The following is an 18,413-nucleotide window of genomic DNA, read 5'->3' on the forward strand; positions in this document are numbered from 1 at the left end:
TAAATACACAATACAAGCAAGGCCTTTTTATTTTTATACCCCATTCAAAACCATAGAGAAGAGGCATCATTTAAAAAACACATAAAACATGTTTTTTTGTCTCATTTTGTAAAACTGGCACTTGAGTTTTACGACTTCGAACGACATCTCCATTCTGGTGAGGCAAAACACAATAAAACCTCAATGTTACGGCTTACACGGACCGTAATACGAAACGGGATAGTCATTCCCGCCACAGCATTGACAGTTCCCGCCAATTTTCATGGGACATGTTTTTAGGTTAAGTTCTTAAAGTCGATCGTTGTATTTGGAAACAAGTGTCTGTTGATTCTTGGTAGGTATTCGTTTTCTTTTTTGTTGGTTTATTTTGTGTTTTGTTTTTTGATAGTTTATTAAACAACATTATGGTCATATTTGTTTTATTTCAGATTTGCTACGTCCTTAAAAAGTTGATAGAAGTGCCGTAGAAGTGAAATGTGATATCAGTACACTTTTTTATAGCCTTCTCTTGAGTTAAATTTACTCATAAATATGATTTTACAGATTTTTTCAAACTGAGATATTAATTTTGTTTTGCATACAATAAAACACACTCGAGCCTCGATGTCTCACAGCCCTACCACCTGTCAGCTAAATCCATTATCCTCATAAATCACCACCACCGGTTATGAATTCCACTACATTAATTCCCGCCATTATTTAAATTCCGAATAATATATTTGCAGCTGGCAACTTAGAGTGGGTGCGCCCACAGCCGAACCTTGTCTGTACATCTAGTTGCGTAAGGCTCAACTTATTGCGACTCGACTAATCCTGTTCTAGATTTTGAATTGCTAATAAATGAGGTCGTATAGCCGATGCAAATAGTTTAGTGAAGGGCCTGCATAGCGCTGAACAGTTAGCAACGCTTGTGGGTGGATTCAGGGAGGCGGGCAACCGTGCATACCACGTTAAAAGGACCCCAACATTGGGTATAATGTATCATTTCTAGTCCATTGATTGACTAACGCCCATTTCTGTTTAATTACGAAGAGATACTAGCTCAGTATTACTCATGTCATAGCCACTAATGTAGATACAGGTGATGTAAGTTATCTACGTGCCACAAGCTACCGCAACAACATATCAAAGACATGCCAAACAACTTGTAAAAAACACCTTGCTCATAATAAGGTCTACTCCACTTAATCAGAAATCATTATCTGGAGCAAAACATTGAGCAAAAAGTGTCCCTCATTAATAGGTTTTTCTTTCAATAAGCACGATGTTGAAGCGTCAGTTTTTGTCGTCTCCATCAAATCGCGAGGGTACAACCTAATAAATAAGTCACGTACTAACATCCTGTGCGATGCGTCGCCGTCCATAAAAAATGCGCCACGGCTAATCGCCGGTCATCGCTCTCTCTAGCTCTTTCAAAAAATATAATATTTTATTATAGTACAGAACGCTTACGGGAAAGACAAGTTCCATGTCAGGCGTGTAGCGCTGTGTACACAAGTGTGCGCTGTGAAATTGTGATATTGCCTAATTTGGTACGAACAAAGGAGTGGTCCACTTTACAAAAAGTCTAGAACGAAACATGGCTCGATCCACACAAATCACTGGACGCATCGGCATCCATTACCTTGCATCGTGTTATTTGCCTAAGTGGTTCGATGCAGGATAATAAGTTAGAAAGAATAGCCGTAGGTTACGGCCACCTTTGTCTGGACTCCGCTTCGGTCATGACACCTCCGGGCTAGACTAAAACGTGGTCTAATCTAGCTCAGGCAAATTGCCATGTAATGGGACCGTGAGCTCCACCATTGTTTCTTTACAAGGCCGCTTATGATTTAAATTATAATGTTTTCACGTTACAATTTAGTAAATTATTGTGAAAATAAATTAAAACGGGGTGCGCACCGGACCGTGTAGCCGAATTCGTTAATTTGAAAAAAAGTTGGCCCTCACGACTTCCCTGGCCGTCTGTTGTCAGTGCCTAATATTTTAAAAAGTGTTGCTGCTACGTAAATTGGCAACGGCAAGTAAAAAGGTAAACAAAAAAGTATTGATCGGTCCCAGCAGGGCGCTCGATAACTCTCGGGGCCTAATGATGCATCAACTATCATATTCGCAGGGATAATAAAGATGTTTTTGTGGGCCCTTATAATAACCGCTTTGCTCCGTTTTTATTGCGCCTCAAGAATAAACGAGTGCAAATCATTGGGAATTTCGACACGCACTTGCAGGCAAATAGCACAATCGGTCCTGTACTCGGATCATACTAGATAATCAAGCTGGTTTCTCAAAACATAAGAAAGAAGTATGTAAATATAATACATATGTAAAGAAGTATATAATAACGAAATTAAAGCGTATTTATTTTGTCATCAATGCCTATCCATTTGACCTGCCGACGCACGGATATAATAACTGAGTTCAACTAATAATAGGCAGGTAATTAAGCGATAAAAAGCACGTCAAGTTTTTTGAACGTCACAAAAAATTGACAGCTCTCAATTGCTTAGGTTTCGCAGCATAATGATCAATTCACGTATTCAGTTGAATAAATGATATTAATAATAATAATAATAAATCCGCAGGGCAGCTTGTGGCGAGCTGTTTGTGAGTAGCGACACAACGGAACCTGAATGCCCCAGGGGGTCACTCTTTATGGGGACTCCCAGCTCTTTCTTGCCTTAACTGGCTGGCTAGAGAGGGGTCGCTAGAGCTATATGCTCGGGGGTGGAAGTGTCTAATGGCGTAATAACGAGGAAACCCGCTCCGGGTCCGTGACCCGCGATGGTGAAATCGGTGTCGCACCTCTCTACACCCCTAGCCGCTCGCACTGGTGTTGCCCACCTGCTGTCAATCGTGACGGTATCATAGGGGGCCCATCTAGTGAGCGGCGAGTCACCGCCTGCCAATTTGTTTTGCATTACCATGTGTAAAAAGGCAGGTGCCATAGTTCTCCGAATTATCTAAGGAACTGGTCCACACAACATGCCTCATTTTATAATAGCCTAATTATTTTTACATACATACTTGCAATAGTTTTGCATCTACTTTGGATTCTTCATGTCTGTTCTCCCATAGAGTGGAGGTGAATGATCCCTAGTAGATGCCCCATCACATTGTAGATTAAAGTTCTCAAGAAGGCCTCTACGCGTTGGACCTGTGTCCCCGTGTACGCCTTTAAAAAGGACCGGGTCTCTTCCCATGAAGTTAACCCGTGAATTAAAAGAGATATAATAATAATAAATATTCCACAACTTTCACACAACGCCGTCTAGTCTCAAACTAAGCAGAGCTTGTATTATGAGTACTAGACAACTGATAAACATACTTATATATATCTAAATACATACATAATATAGATAAATTACACCCAGACACAGAACAAATGATCGTGCTCATCACACATTCATTTGTCCTGGGTGGGAATCGAACCCACGACCTCCGGTATAGCAGTCAGGGTCACTAACCACTAGACCAACAGGCCAGTCAAATTGCTAATAAGCCTAAAAAGTCTTTAATCTTTTGTTATAAGCAAGCTTGATTTCTTTTATTACACATAACCTCAAAATCCATATTTGTCGCTGATCGGGGCCTATGATATCTTCACTTTTCTTATAACTCCGTAGGCTGTATTTATTACATGCTCTTGAATCGTCAAGGCTGATGTAACATTTACGTGCTAAACGACGCTCAATGTGATCTGAGGAAACATTAGTTTTTTACCGAAGAATATGTAACATAACTTAAATCTCTTTTGAGAAGCGGAACGTTGGATTTATTTCAACTATTTACACATTTGCGAATTTTATAAGGCCGTAGATTATTTCGTTGTCATTTTGATTAATTATTATAATTCCGTTTCCGTTCGTCTTGTACTTTTTCACGTTATCTAAATGTTTTATCATTTATTTTAATTTCTTAATGATCCATTTCTCGACATCCTCCTTATCATTTTTTTCTTCTGGTGTCCTCTAACTAATTTCTTTACTATATTCTTACTACGTGAGAACCAATCAAGTTGGCAATCTATTTGATACGAGAAAAAAATGCTGTTAAGAGATACTATATAGTTTCTTAATCATTGATAGACTTGTTTGATGAATGACTTCATAAAAAAATGGATAGCAATCTTAGATGTTATTATACACGTACGAAGGGTACAATAGACCCAACGAATATAAATTATCTGTGGACAGATTTAAAAAGTTTTCATTGAGTCATTAAAAGCTCTGGCTACTGATGTACACTTCACCTCTGACTAGCACAACGAAAATCTCATTACCATCCTCTTTTAACGACTTACTCTGAGAATTAGTTTCGTTAATAACGGTCTATATAGTAAAAGTTTTATAGTTTTTAATATAGGACGCAAGGCGAAGTTAATTCGCGATATTTCTCGTTTTTTAATATCTCCGAGGAGTCTGTTATGTGAAAAGCTATTTTTGTTACATAATAAAAGAAAATAGTGGCGTATTTAGAAGCTTATGTAACAATTAATTAAAATATTTATATAAAAAACAAAGAGTTTAAAACGCATTCTTAAAAAAAAACGTGAGACCGACAGTTCATTGAATATTTTTTGCTGCTAGATTGTTTTTTTTACAGCCAACAGTACCTAGCTATAAAACCATTCATATTTCGAACATCACGCCAGCATAATGACATTTAAATGACAATCGAACCGCCATTACTTGTGACTTGGCCCGTTGCTTATTCCCGCCATTCTATGGCCGGCGCAGGCGCATCCGAGAGGCGGAACTCAAGTACCTAATAGGCGCATTCCGCCGACTGGCCTGTGAATACTGACGTACTTACGATCTTTGAATGGCTTAGGAAACCATTAACGACCACCTCGCTTAATGCTTGAGCATAATACTTTCCCATTGTTTATCGTTATAAAGCATTGGAGTTTTATTCTTAATTGTAAAAGCTTTTGTTCTTCAAAATCATCGACCATTTCAGTAGTGTCAATAGTGGATTAATAGATGATTGACGGACATTGTTGTCAAATCAATGTTTAATTTTCAAAATTAAGTTTGTAAATATTCGAAAAAAAAACAACTATGGAAACTTTGTACCTTTGTTATAATCTGTCATCAAATCATTTAAAATCTAACGGTAACCATTTACAGTTGACTATGGTCAACGCCAGAGACTAATGTCTATTCCTTTATCCTACATTCTTTATAGTCATGCCCATTCAAGTGTACAGGCTAACGAATGAATAAACCGATTTATATACCAGTCATAATATACATTTAATATTTATGATATTGCTTGATTTAATTGAATATTCAGTGGATGGAGATGTAAGATAATAAACCTTATGGACTAGGGTGTTTCAATCTTAAATATAAGCACGTAATGTCATGAACGGACAGTTTAAAAGAGTTTGAATGAGAATGTTTTAACAAGCTAAAAAAAATACATAGGTATTTAAATAATTTGCTGTACGAAATAATGTGGCAACAAAGATCCACTGTTTTTTCGTTTGTGACTTGTAGATCTTTTTTGTGAACGATGAAGTTGAGTTTTCTGACTACCTAGAGAAGAAATTTTTATGTCGAAAGAAACTCAAAGGTCCTGTTTCATAGAGATCTTGAAACCAGAATTTAATGTCATAAATGTATCTACCTACACTTTATTAATGAATCTATTTTATAATAATATGACTGGAACATCAATTAAATAGCTCACTAAAGCGACAATAAAGCTCTACTCTATAAAACCCAGCAAAGTTTTCTTCCAAGAAAAGGCCTTAGTTCGCATTTTTATCACAAAATTTCATTCACACGAGAAAAATAGCACCTACTTGAATAAAACCCATGTATTGTCGTTACACGGCATAACATATTACCTTACCGTCTGTTATTGCTCTCTGAAACGGCAAAACAAGCGTACAAGTTATAGTCTAGTCTGTATACATAATTACTATGTAGATACAGCTACCTAACGGCTGTAAACTTCCTTTTTCCTTGTTTCCAGTTTTTTGTTGTGATATGAAAGTAAAATCACATCGGCATGTTGGTGTTAGTGTTGCTATTTACAGTAGCATTGGTTATGATTAATAACTGGAAGGCCCGAAGGGTAAAAATGTTTTTTCTTATGAACATATTTTGCAGATTTAAAGTATTGCTGGTTTGTTTAGTACCTGAAGAATTTTGTATTATTTGTCGTAAGCTTCTGATATAAATGGTATATATTTTTTTGTATCCTACATAACGACTAAAACAACAATTGATTACTTACTTTTTTACTTCGAAGAAAATTTTACAAGGCTTAGGAATCGAAACGGGCATCCTTTTCTTTGTCTCTTTAATTTTGTCCACTAATTATAAAAATGCAATGCTAAATAGAGTAACCTAAGAGACGAAGATGAAATATTGAGTTTGAACTAATTATGAAGTATTACAACATCAATAATTGAGCTCCAAGCTTCTTATTGTACTAAAATATATTGGAATTTCGAAAGGAAGCTTTATGGGCTAATCGGCTTACCCGCCAATTTAATACTACTTTATGGCGGGATTGAAGCTTAGTCTATGGTAATAACGACAGATTATAGAAGTGAATAAAAATAAACTACAAACTTCTCTTAAAAAATAAAGTAGTAGATATTTAAAAATATAGATAACACGTAAAAAGAAGTCCACTAACCACACAGGTCACTATTAAAAAAAAAAAAAACGAACTACCGATGTTCAAGTTCCAAAATATTTTATAGTATCAATTCTCAAACAATTAAATACTTCATAAACAACAAAATCATGTATTCATACATTCTTAGACTAAATTAAAATATTCACAAGCGTATGTATATTAACAGGTTTTATCATTATAAAGTAATCGTTGTTTATAAGAAATTATTATTAAGGTTTTTCTTGTATTTTTCCTTCCGTTATATAAAATGTACCGGTATTAAATACTTAATAATATAATATACTATAGAATAATATATAGATACTATAGCTGCTTAAAGGTAGATTCTTTATATGTTTAAAGACTAGAATCTGAAAAAATTACTGAGCTGTGTTAAAGTGAAACAAACACAAACCTTTGCACTTGAAATAGGAGCCTCCTTCTTTGACAATGGGACCAAAAACTCCTGTTTCGAATGCCTAAACAAAAGAAAACTCATTCCTCCTACTTAAAACTATTTATATATATTAACAATACAGTAAAAAAAAAGAAGGAAAAAGAAATACATGTTTGTTATTAGAACTTTTTCCCAAGTTGCACACTTCCATCCGCCCGCATCCAGGTGTGCAAGTTTCCCGCGTTTCTTTTTAAATAAAATAAGACACCGTTCGAGCTCCTTCGTTTATTTTTTTATGTGAAAATAAGTGAATTAGGTATATCCATTAATAGTGTCGAGGTTGAATTGTGGTACTTAGCACCCACGAAAACCCACGTAAATATGGATATTACGGAACAAAACTATAACAGATTTAAGATTTTTATAAAGATATTTAGTAAAGACCTCGCAAGTTACGAGTTATTTTGTTACTGGCTCTAAGAATCAATGCTCCTAGTCAAGAAAATGCTTTGTAGCTGCACCATTGCCGATAACGGTTCATTTAGCCCTAAGACTGCCTCTACATTGTAGAGTAAGGCAAAGTACACAACCATTGACACATCTAAACTTTTTTATTGAGTGTTGCTTTTTTTTCGTTTTGGCTGCAGTTTTGTCTTATGTCTTTTGGGATTTCATTGGATATCAATAAAGAATACCAGTATTGATAATCGTTTGTTTAGAAACGCCATATTTTCATAGTGGGGAAGGGTTCTGTAATTTTTATAAATACTATTTACACAAGAACTAAGTTCACCTTCCGAATTTATATTCGACGACAATTAATTCATAAAATGTTGTACGTAATATTAAACTGTATGACATCACTGCTGTTGTTTGTTTGCTACTACATTACTCCTCTATTTACTATTAAAACTTCCGTAATTCTAGAAAAAGCGAGAAGTTTTCATTTTTGTAGATTTTTTCCAGGAAAACTCCATTTCATTCCAATTGGATTGTAAATGGAAATATACAACTTCTGCTTTAGACCTTAACATTCTTTACACAATTGTTTATTTACACGCAACATTAGATGTTCAATAGAACGATAGAACTTCGCTCCGGGCACAAATAGACCCGCTCACCAGCAATCACACACGCACCGAGGAGTTCTATACCAAGTAGTATTTTGAAGTTTTACGAGGCCGAGTTAAGTAATCCTTGCAACCAAGCGTAACAGTTCATTCATTAGCTTACAAAACGATGCAAATGAACTCGCAAACTGGGCCCGACCATTTATCGACGTAAACTATCGACTAGACCACAATATACCGCCCGAGAGGGCAATCGATATAAAATCGATTTATAAAATTAGATATGTAAACAAACCTCCTTGCAGAGTCGTTGAAGCGGGATGTCCTTTAAAAAAAAACAATCACTGAACGGTTATGAAACACTATTGTAACGGGCACGATTGGTTTACGACACAAATGGGTCCCGCGATCGTATTCCGACTGTGTGATGCCGCGACGTGCGTACGCGCCGCTCGTTCCGCGCTGACTGCCTCACGAGACGTGCCCAGTGAACGTAGCATGACCTTCCTGCCCACAGAGCCTAGCAATAGAACCTCTTTTCCTTTTAAGATTTGTCCCCAAAATTAATGACCTTCCCTATATGACAATTAAAGCTTAAACCGCCAAACGAAAGCTTCTGGTTAACCTCAAGTTGAGACAGTTTACAGAAGTTACCGCTAAGATTATTTAATTATTCATAGAACTATTATAGATAGGTTTTACTTAAGTACACATAACTCGCAAGTGTAAAGATTTCATATTGAATGATATGTTGCAAAAATGTCGCATTGTATTTCAATATTGGGGAGAACCCTCCACGTATTTTAGAAATCTTTACTTTATTTATTTCAGACATCTAGTTATATCATAGTGGTACGAGCTATTTAAGTTTGGTACGTATTTTGCCGTTCTGCAGCAAGTTTGATCTAAAACCAAATAAATTCAGTTGAACGGAGATTATTCCAATAAAAGTTCGATTTATGGACTCGCTGCATTTGAAAGGTTCTAAACGCTACATTTCCCTGCATCTCACATCAGTAAACTAAGTTGATCGACTGTGCGTGCTATGTAATTATTAAAATAAAATAAATGAAAAACAGAAGAGCACTAAGTTACCATACCCCATAATACAAATGTCATAGTAGAAACTATCACTTTGATCCTTAATAAAATACTGTTTTAGGATGTAACAATCGGTTTTATAGGTTTTATCAAGTCTAAGCCGGCAATCAGCAAATTGGGCATAGCAACCTAAACTTACAAATTATTTAAAGCTTGATTATTTTTAGTCAATAAATCAAATAAAATAAAATCTACTCTGGTAATAAAATAACTTCAATAATAGCAACCTTGTCCTTTACTGTCATTCATTTCTGTTATGTCAAAATTTATAAATTCGTCTGTTTTATTTTCCCATATAATAAAATAAAATAAATTTATTGAAGCTGAAGCATATGGTCCCCTCCATACTTTTCAGCCGCAATACGTAAGGAAAGTAACGAAAATGTCTAATTTGTTTAGACTCGCCTTAAATATTGGTAAGTTACAACTTGATTTTTTAGGTTATCATAACAATAATACTCAGACAAATATAAAAAGTTGTTATTGCACTGGCAAAACTTTATCAGATCAAATTCTTTTTTAGCGAGCAAGGATAAGTTACAATATCGACTTATACAAGTCATGCCAAGATGCCTGAGTACTGTAGAAACCCCTCCTAAAGAGAAACATATTAGTTTATCAATACCTAAGGGCATAATGGGTCAGCCGACTTGCCACACACACCCTCACCTGGTGCAGCCGGATTGCCTGACCTGGGGAATGACTCAGCTGGAGTACAAGGACAGGCGGGACAGACTGGTCAGCAAGTTAGTAGGAGAGGCTGTCAACATGCATAACACACATATCGTAAGTCGTTTTTTTTTACTTTTGTAAATAGTTTACATACTGAGTGATTGGTTTCCTTTGCCTAAACTGTTAAAGTTGATAGAAATTAAAAAACAATCAGTTTCGAGAATATTTTCTACTCAAATACCCATATTAATGACTGTATTTACTTTACAATTTCAGATAGTAATACCAGCGGCCAGGAAGCAGTACATGTCTGACCAGATACCTTATGTGTTCAGACAAAACTCAGATTTCTATTACCTCACTGGGTGCATGGAGCCATCTGCGGTGCTGGTTTTAATAAAATACTCACAAAGTCATGATTACAGGGTAAGTCAAACTTCTATGTCTTAAGTCTGGCTATACTATTATGACCTTTTTTAAGTCTATTATTAAAATAATCAATAAACCAAAATAATGGCCTCTGGGACTTAGGAAATTCTAGTATGTAAGCCAGGATACTATGTGTGACTTATGCATGTATTTCTGCATATTCTATATTGAGGCCCTCCTTTGCTGAGCACAGATATCCCCATTCTCCTTTCACATTCCATTACCTATGATTTCTAGCCACCCTCACAGACAAATTCAATGTCACATATCCAGAGGATCTTTGCCCATGGGTCAGGTTGCATACAATTGTTAGGGCTCATAAAAGAAACGAAATTTGTTTTCACTGTCAACACCAAAGCCCAAAAATTTTGCCTAAAAAACTGTTCAACCATTTGATAAGTCATTAATTCTCGAGTTAAGTGAAGCTTCCTCTTCTTCGTTGGTATAAACAAACTAAATCATGGCTTGAGAATTTGCCACCATTTCATTCACCTTTCAGTCAGTGGACTTCATAGGTGATCAGTGTCATAACTTAGTACTCCCAAACTTTCGCTAAACCACTATATAGTAGCACTCTCCCTCAACGTAACCAACAAAGTAAAAGGATACAGTCAGTTCCAAAGATGATAAAAGCTGCTTGATAGCTAGAAAAGTACGGAGTTATTTAAAAGATTCATGACCATGTATTGTTTTGGTAAGATTGGGAACCCCTCTGCTACTAAGTTTGATCATGCTACGTCTACAGAGTTTATTGTTCGTGCACGACCACGACGCGCACACTGAGATGTGGGAGGGCCCGCGCACTGGCGTCTCGAACGCTGCCGTATTGTTCGGAGTCGACGAGGCCTTACCCGTCGAGAAGTTCGGCAATGTCTTGAATAAGTGAGTTCACTAGCCAAGCTATGAGCTATATTTTTCAGCACAAACTTAGTTTATATGGGTTACAAGTTGACTAGCTTGCTTCTTTTTCTTCAAAGAAAGTCAAAATAACATGATACCTAATTCAAGGAGGTAGTGCTGTGTGTGTTTTAAAGCAAATAACAAGAAAAAATTGTTTTAAAATTGTCATGCACAAATAATTTGTCAGTTTCATCATCATCATTGGCCTAGCCTTTTCCCAACTATGTTGGGGTCGGCTACCTTTGTCAGTTTCATCTTAAATAAATTTTAAAAATACGAACAAATCTGTAAACAATACGACAATAGTCTATGCTGACATTCAATTTACAAACAATATATTCTAGTTTAACATCACACAAGACCTCAGTAATATGGTATCACAACGAGAACCCCGCCAACCCTGACATCCACAACACGGTGCGGGCGACGCTGAACGGCAACGTGTCCCTGGCAGACCCCAAGCGGGCGATGCACTTCATGAGGGTCGTCAAGTCAGCTGCCGAAGTGGAACTCATGAAGGCGAGCTGTGAAATTGGTGCACAAAGCATTAATTTAGCCATGGCCTGCACTAGACCTGGTGAGAAAGAAATTGTGTATTTTTTGCTAGCTTCTTTGTACTTAACCATATTTTATTGTGCATAGAATTGATATAGGAAATTGCTGCATATGCTTCGTAATAAAGCCTTTATTGATTACAATTCTTCAAAAAGCTTTCTATTATTAAAATAATGGGTTTATATAGAAAACTTACACCAGCTGATCGACATTGAATAAAAGAATGCTTTAAGAAAATCTGTTCATTTAAGTTGGGCTGAAGACTGGGTATGATAGGAATTTAGTTCGCCGGTTGACCCGATAGATATTAAAATGCAAACAAGATAATAAAAATACAAACTTAACTGTAGAAATTAAATAAAAGGAGTAAACCTATTATTTAATTTTTGCCTGAAGTTTTGGAGGAGAACCAAATGGACACGCAATGTAACACAGTATAATGTAATAAAGTTACGATTGCGAGCCATAAAAAAAAATGCGTATCCAATATTATTCAAACTACCTAAGTAAAATTGAAAAAATAAACATAACATCGCAAAACATTCTAACTAATTATTCTAAAAACTAGTTATTACGAATAAAACTTGTCACCAACACTGTATTTTTCCCGAAATAAATACTCATAACGATAATATCTTTGCCAGGTACGTCGGAGCACCTAGTGAACGCGATCCTGGAGTACTCGTGCAAGCAGGGCGGCGCGGAGCACTTGGCCTTCCCACCCGTCGTGGCCGGCGGCCCGCGCGCCACGCACATACACTACGTGGCTAACAACCAGAAGCTGACCGAGAACGAGATGCTGCTTGTTGACTCGGGTAAGGAATCAATCCTTGTGTCGCGGGGGTTGTACAAAAATTACAAATCAAATTTGTCCTTCGCGGGGTTCGAACCCGTGACACGTCGCGTGGTGACTTCAACCATTCGGCTATCCGTGCAGTTATAAAATAGAGTAGTCACAAATGTGTAAGTGTGTGTGTGTTTGAGTGTGAGTGTAAGTGTCATCTTGAAGAAATGAATGTATAGTCTCTATTGTACACCACAGAATAACATCAGTGAAATTAACAGCATACAGTGTAATGGTACAATAGCGGTATTATCGCTAAAATTCGTTATGGAGGTAACCGACTCGTGTTAATCTCACTATGATAAGATTGAGGAAGATTCTTAATCTCTCCAAACAATAAGAGTCATATCATATAGACATATTAATATTATATGCAGAGACCGGCCGGATACTCATTGAAAGGGTTTTTGAAGGGGTTTTTTTAAGCGCTTCAAGAAAAAACCCTATGACATATGTTACACCTTCGAACGGATTACTGGAACCCTGTTCTGAACAGGTTACCCTTTCACTACCCTGTAACACTGTAACAGGGTAACCCACTCCAACCTAAGACAGTGTAATATGCACTCTTTATCATAGACATTAGTTTGAAAATAGTATAACCACGAGCGCACGTGACATCTTACCGCCCAGCGGCGCCATTGTTGCATTTACCGAGCAACTTGTAAACATGGAATAAAAGTCATTGTAGATATGATCTTACAGTTTAATTTTGCTTGTCGCACATTTGAAACGTTGTGATATATATTTTTCGTGTCTATACTTGTAGACCAGGGTCGATAATTTTTAAAACCAAAAAAAATAATAGTAGGATGAAACCCATTAGAAAAGGAAATATTATAAAAATGAAAGGAAAATTAATTTACGGGGGCGATCTGAGGTCGGGAAGGGGGTGGGAGTGACGTTTGAAGAGTAAAAAACGGATTTTCTCGATTTCCGGCAAAACTAAAATTCGTATCGAAAAAAGTCAAATGGCAAAGTTGTAGGAAATAAAAGGATCTAAAACTTTTGTGTTTACATTTTTTTCACTCAACCTCAAAATTTATGTGAAAAATCCAAAGAACCAAGATTGTGGTTTTTTATTTTTATCTTTTATAAAAATTTATTTTTGTAACGAAATTTGGTGAAAACTTACTTTTTTGTGTCCCAAATACGCTGTAATTTATTTGATTAAAAATATTTATTTTTTCACCTTATTTTGAATTAATATAAAAAAACACTCTAATTTTCAATCGAAAATTCACCCGTCAAATCTTCTCAGAAAATGCAAAAAATGAAAAAAAACTTGTAATCGATTTTTTTTTAATTATTATAAATAATTTCATCTAAAAAATTTGATCTCATTTTGTGTTCAATAGACCAATAATCGAGGAAGGTTTAAGGCTAGGTATATAAAATTACGCTGCAACTAATAGGAGCGAAGATTTAATGGAAAATGTGGCAAATACGGGGAAAAATATTAATCTTCGAGGGCATTCGTTCAAATATTCCTAACTTATATCTTCTAACCACGCGGACGAAGTCGCGGGCAACAGCTAGTTACCTATATGGCTGGTTTTCTTATCATGCTGACATGACGCGACGTTTCACGCGTAGGTAGTTTGTCCGAGAGGCGCGAGTCGCCTCGGCGATAGAAGAAAATCAGTTGTAGTCTTAGTAAAGCAATGAGGGGCCGCTAGGGTGCAAGTATGCAGCTCAAGTTTAGTGGGTAATTCAGGGTAACACGAATAAAAGCCTTTCATGAAGGTAACCACTTCAAAGGGTTAAGTTATTGAAGGGGTTAACCCCTTCACGTGGTTACCATAATGAAGGTGTTAACCATTTCGCTGGGTTTCGAGGATGTAACTCGAACAAAAGGTAACACTGCGATATGAGTTACCCCGTGTACGGGTTACCCTGTCAAACGGCTTAACTCTAAAGTGGGGTTGTCCGGTCCCTGATTATATGTATGTCCAGGTTGCCAGCGATGGCTGTACAACTCGGACATGTGCCGCACGTGGCCGGTGTCCGGCAAGTTCTCCAGACACCACAGGATACTCTACGAACTCGTGCTCTCTGTGCAGGTAACTATACTTGTTTACTGAGCATGTAGTCTAGTAGTAGAGGTGGAAACATCATGAACAGCTAATGCAGTACCGTTTATATAACCATACCGTTTTAATATCTACAACGATGAAACCGTTTTCACAACTTAAGCTAAACAGTTTTCAGATCTTAACATTAACTGCGTGCACAGACTATTAAGAAAATGTGATGGTTACAGAAGCGGCTGATCGAGCTGCTTGCCGAGCACCGGCCGCCGCTACATCAGCTGTTCGACGACATGTGTCGGCTGCTCGGACACCATCTGCAGCAGGAGGGCATCCTGCCCAAACACCTCAGCGGGCAGGAGCTTGTGGGAGTCAGTACTATTATAATACAGTATATTGAAATTTTGCCAACAACGCCATCTAGTGATGTGGTATGAGCATTAGGGAACTGATGAATATTCAAATACATACATATTGCCTTGCGGCATTAATTGTACCACAATTGTAGATGAAAGTTTATATAAATAAATAAATATTGTAGATAAATTACACCCAGAAACAGAACAGATAATCATGCTTATCAGGCAAACAGTTGTTCAATGAATGTATATTTGCTTGTCTGTATTATGTCCTGTATGCTTCATAACCGCCAGCGCGCCTACCGCCTGTGCCCGCACCACGTGTCGCACTACCTGGGGCTGGACGTGCACGACGCGCCGCTGGTGCCGCGCAGCGTGCCCATCTCCAGCAACATGGTCATCACCGTCGAGCCCGGTCTGTACTGTCTACACTCTACACTGTCCGTCATAACAGGAGCTTCTTGACTATCTTGTGACTTGTCAAAAAGAAAGGACAGAATATAGTTATAATATTGCTATTTGTATGATCCGTTTTGAGTTGACATAGGTTTATGCAAACTGTCCATTAGCTTGCCCCTGTTAAACTTAATGTAAATAACCTAGTTATTTATTTATTTATTCCAAGTTCTCAACTCAACGATAGTCAAAAATCTAAGATTAGTTACTTTTATCTATTGTTAAATTCGAAGACAAGACATTATATTACTTAAAAAATTCTAAAGATCGAGTTTAAACAATATTTTACAACTATAAATTTGTTAAATTTAAGATTCGTATCAACTCCTTTATTTGCCACGAATCCAATTTGTTTTTGGTTAGCTTATTTTACGGCCCCTCAGTGTCGACTCGCACTAGTCTGGTCGTTGTACTTTTATTAAACCTAACAAATGTCTTATCTTCATCATCCAATAACATGATTATATTTCAATGCCCAGGTATCTACATACGTCCAGACGACACATCGATACCTAAAGAGTTCCGCGGCATCGGCATACGGATCGAAGACGACGTGCTCATCACTGACGGCGACCCGGTCATCTTAACCGACTCCTGCGTTAAGGAGGTAGCTGACATCGAGGCTCTAGTCGGTACGCAGTCGCTGTGAACAACTAAACAAGTGAAATTTCCTTACAACACTTAAAACTTTCCTCTTACATCCGATTATGAACATTATGTGGTCGTGATAAGGTTTCATTTCATTTAAACGATCTCTTCTCACAGTTTGAAACGAATTTGAGCTTTATTTGTTTACGTATAGTGTTTCTATTTATACGGAGGTTGAGTGTTGTAAGATTTTCGCTTACGGATATGAGATTTTGAAGTTATTATGTCAGGCCGTTGTCTGTAGGTGTCCTATTCAGTTGTCTTCCATATATATAGTTATTTATCTTGTGTACATACGACCACTTCGAATATATTCAAGATATTTTTTAAGAAGACAAGTGTTACTTGTTCCTAAGTAGACAGTCCAGTGCTGTGTGTGTACGTTAGGTCTGACTTAGCGGTACTATTACAAATTTAACAGGTTGTGTGAATATTATTGTTATTTGACGGCAGATTATACTATAATTCATTTAGTTAGGTGCTAAAGGTAAACAATATTTTGTCTAAGAAGACAGTTTAAAAATAAAACCGCTAAAAACCAAAGTAAATCAATAATAAAGATGACAGAATGAAAGATACCACTTAATTTAATCAGTTTTACCTTTTTCAAGTGCCTAACCAAATGATACATAGAATTATATTTATTGTTGTTTCGTTTGCTTATATTTTAATGTTATTTATTTATTGTTTGAATTTATTTATTGTATTTATAATCCAATTCTTCACATCCTGTCGTCTTAGTTATAGAACATAATCGTTCCTGTTTCACTATATACCTGTTAAATGCGAAATTACAAACTAATAGCTGTGAGTAAGTTTAGGGTAGATTTGAGCGTGTCCAGAATATTTCAAACCACTTGTGTAGTGACGTAGGTACTGTTCTGCTAACACAAGTACAATTTTAGACTGTTATTATGTACTTTGGCGGCAAAACGGAGGAGAACAATGCATAAAAAAGTATTTATGCAGACCATATGTATTCAACTTCAATAAAAATATAGTTTTTTTTTAATGTAACATTCAGTAGGACCTTGAATGAAGTTCAAGTGATTTTATACACAATTTTGACATGTACTTTATTAGAAAACTTATTGTTTACTCTACTTATTTATATTGTATCTATGCCATCTATTAGTAAAACAGACGAATACAAAATTTTCTAGTTAAGTTTATATATAAGTATTGTAAATAACATAAACAAAGTAAATGTTAAATTTACCCGATTAGTTTTTTTATTTTTTTTTATAAATTATTCCATTGAACCTGTTTATTTTAGGTGGCAACGTCGGCGCTATCGACGACGTCTTAACGAGGGATAACCGAATTAATTAAACATACCAAAATAATACCAGCCTTTAGATGTCCCACTGCTGGTCGTGTCTCCTCCCCTATTAGGAAGGTTTGAGCATTGGCTAGCTCACCTCGCCAACACAAATATACAACTTTTTTATACATTTTCTTATAACTGGCAGCTTTATATTATTCAACTGCTCTATTTCTAAGTAATAAATGAAACTACAAGGATTTAGAAAATAAAACATTTATGTAAAGTACATACACTTTTGGACACAAGTTTATACAAATAATGTTTTACGAGACTTGCCTACTGATGACTTCTAACAAGTTGCATACTTATCACTGATTTGGTCTTTTTGAAAATAATAACAGCAAAGAGACCGTTCAATATAACACCGATGAGTAATTATTTTACGTTTACACGTTTAATAATTACTAAAAGTAAATAAAGAAGTATTATGCAACATATATTTTTACATGTGTAGGCACATATTAAAGCTGATTTTGTCTGGCAAAGTCGACTAAGGAATCGTTCTTACGATTGAACATTTTAGTCAATATGCTGGAACAAAGTGCTACAAATGCCTTTTAGATAGCAAAAAAAGTGTTCAATGTAAATCAGCCTTTACATGTTATCCGAGATTAAATAACAATATAGACACAATCATTCTGTCATAATGAAGAAATGCAAGTATTTTGAGAATGTCACGTGTCACGTGAAGGCACATATTGGTCCCCTAATATTATGAGTGAAAATATTACAATATCTTAGACAACTATAACAATGCTTATTGTATTTAAATTACTGTTGAGATTGTATGAAACTGTCAAGAAAACTGACAGATTCATACATTCTGTAAATCAGGATTTAATAGCTCCCGTATTGCTTATAATAGTTTTCGTGAATATAAACTATAAAAAATCCCAATGACATTAAAATAAAAAAATAATTCATTTGAAAAAAAAACCGTAGCATTTTTACATTTTCGATTTCGTATAAACATATAACAAAAATATATA

At 36.1% G+C, this 18,413-nt stretch overlaps 2 protein-coding genes across 3 annotated transcripts in view; one reads left to right on the forward strand and one right to left on the reverse strand.

Moving 5' to 3' along the window:
- LOC113494578 overlaps positions 1-8,635 on the reverse strand; it is a 72,581-nt gene extending 63,946 nt beyond the window's left edge. Inside the window, exon 1 of one of the 2 annotated variants that reach the window (XM_026872978.1) lies at positions 8,399-8,635. The gene's annotated coding sequence lies outside the window, so the exon portion shown is untranslated. The remainder of the gene's footprint in view (positions 1-8,398) is intronic. The other variant, XM_026872979.1, reaches the window with a different exon arrangement.
- An 810-nt stretch (positions 8,636-9,445) lies between these two features.
- On the forward strand, positions 9,446-17,320 carry LOC113494580 (xaa-Pro aminopeptidase 3). Its single transcript, XM_026872985.1, has 10 exons — positions 9,446-9,620; positions 9,728-9,990; positions 10,153-10,302; positions 11,051-11,187; positions 11,550-11,782; positions 12,405-12,575; positions 14,561-14,667; positions 14,868-15,005; positions 15,288-15,408; positions 15,929-17,320. Exons 1-10 carry the CDS (start codon positions 9,587-9,589, stop codon positions 16,096-16,098), a joined length of 1,524 nt encoding a protein of 507 aa, XP_026728786.1. The 5' UTR covers positions 9,446-9,586; the 3' UTR covers positions 16,099-17,320.
- Positions 17,321-18,413: the final 1,093 nt, after the last annotated feature.

Source organism: Trichoplusia ni, chromosome 5, assembly GCF_003590095.1.
Source record: "Trichoplusia ni isolate ovarian cell line Hi5 chromosome 5, tn1, whole genome shotgun sequence".
Taxonomy (NCBI): Eukaryota; Metazoa; Arthropoda; class Insecta; order Lepidoptera; family Noctuidae; genus Trichoplusia; species Trichoplusia ni.

Excerpts from the sequence above, each read along its gene's own strand:
- LOC113494580 (XM_026872985.1), top strand. The coding sequence starts at position 9,587 with ATGTCTAATTTGTTTAGACTCGCCTTAAATATTG. Across the intron at positions 9,621-9,727 it reads TAGACTCGCCTTAAATATTG|CGAGCAAGGATAAGTTACAA; the intron begins GTAAGTTACAAC and ends ATTCTTTTTTAG. Across the intron at positions 15,409-15,928 it reads GGTCATCACCGTCGAGCCCG|GTATCTACATACGTCCAGAC; the intron begins GTCTGTACTGTC and ends TTCAATGCCCAG.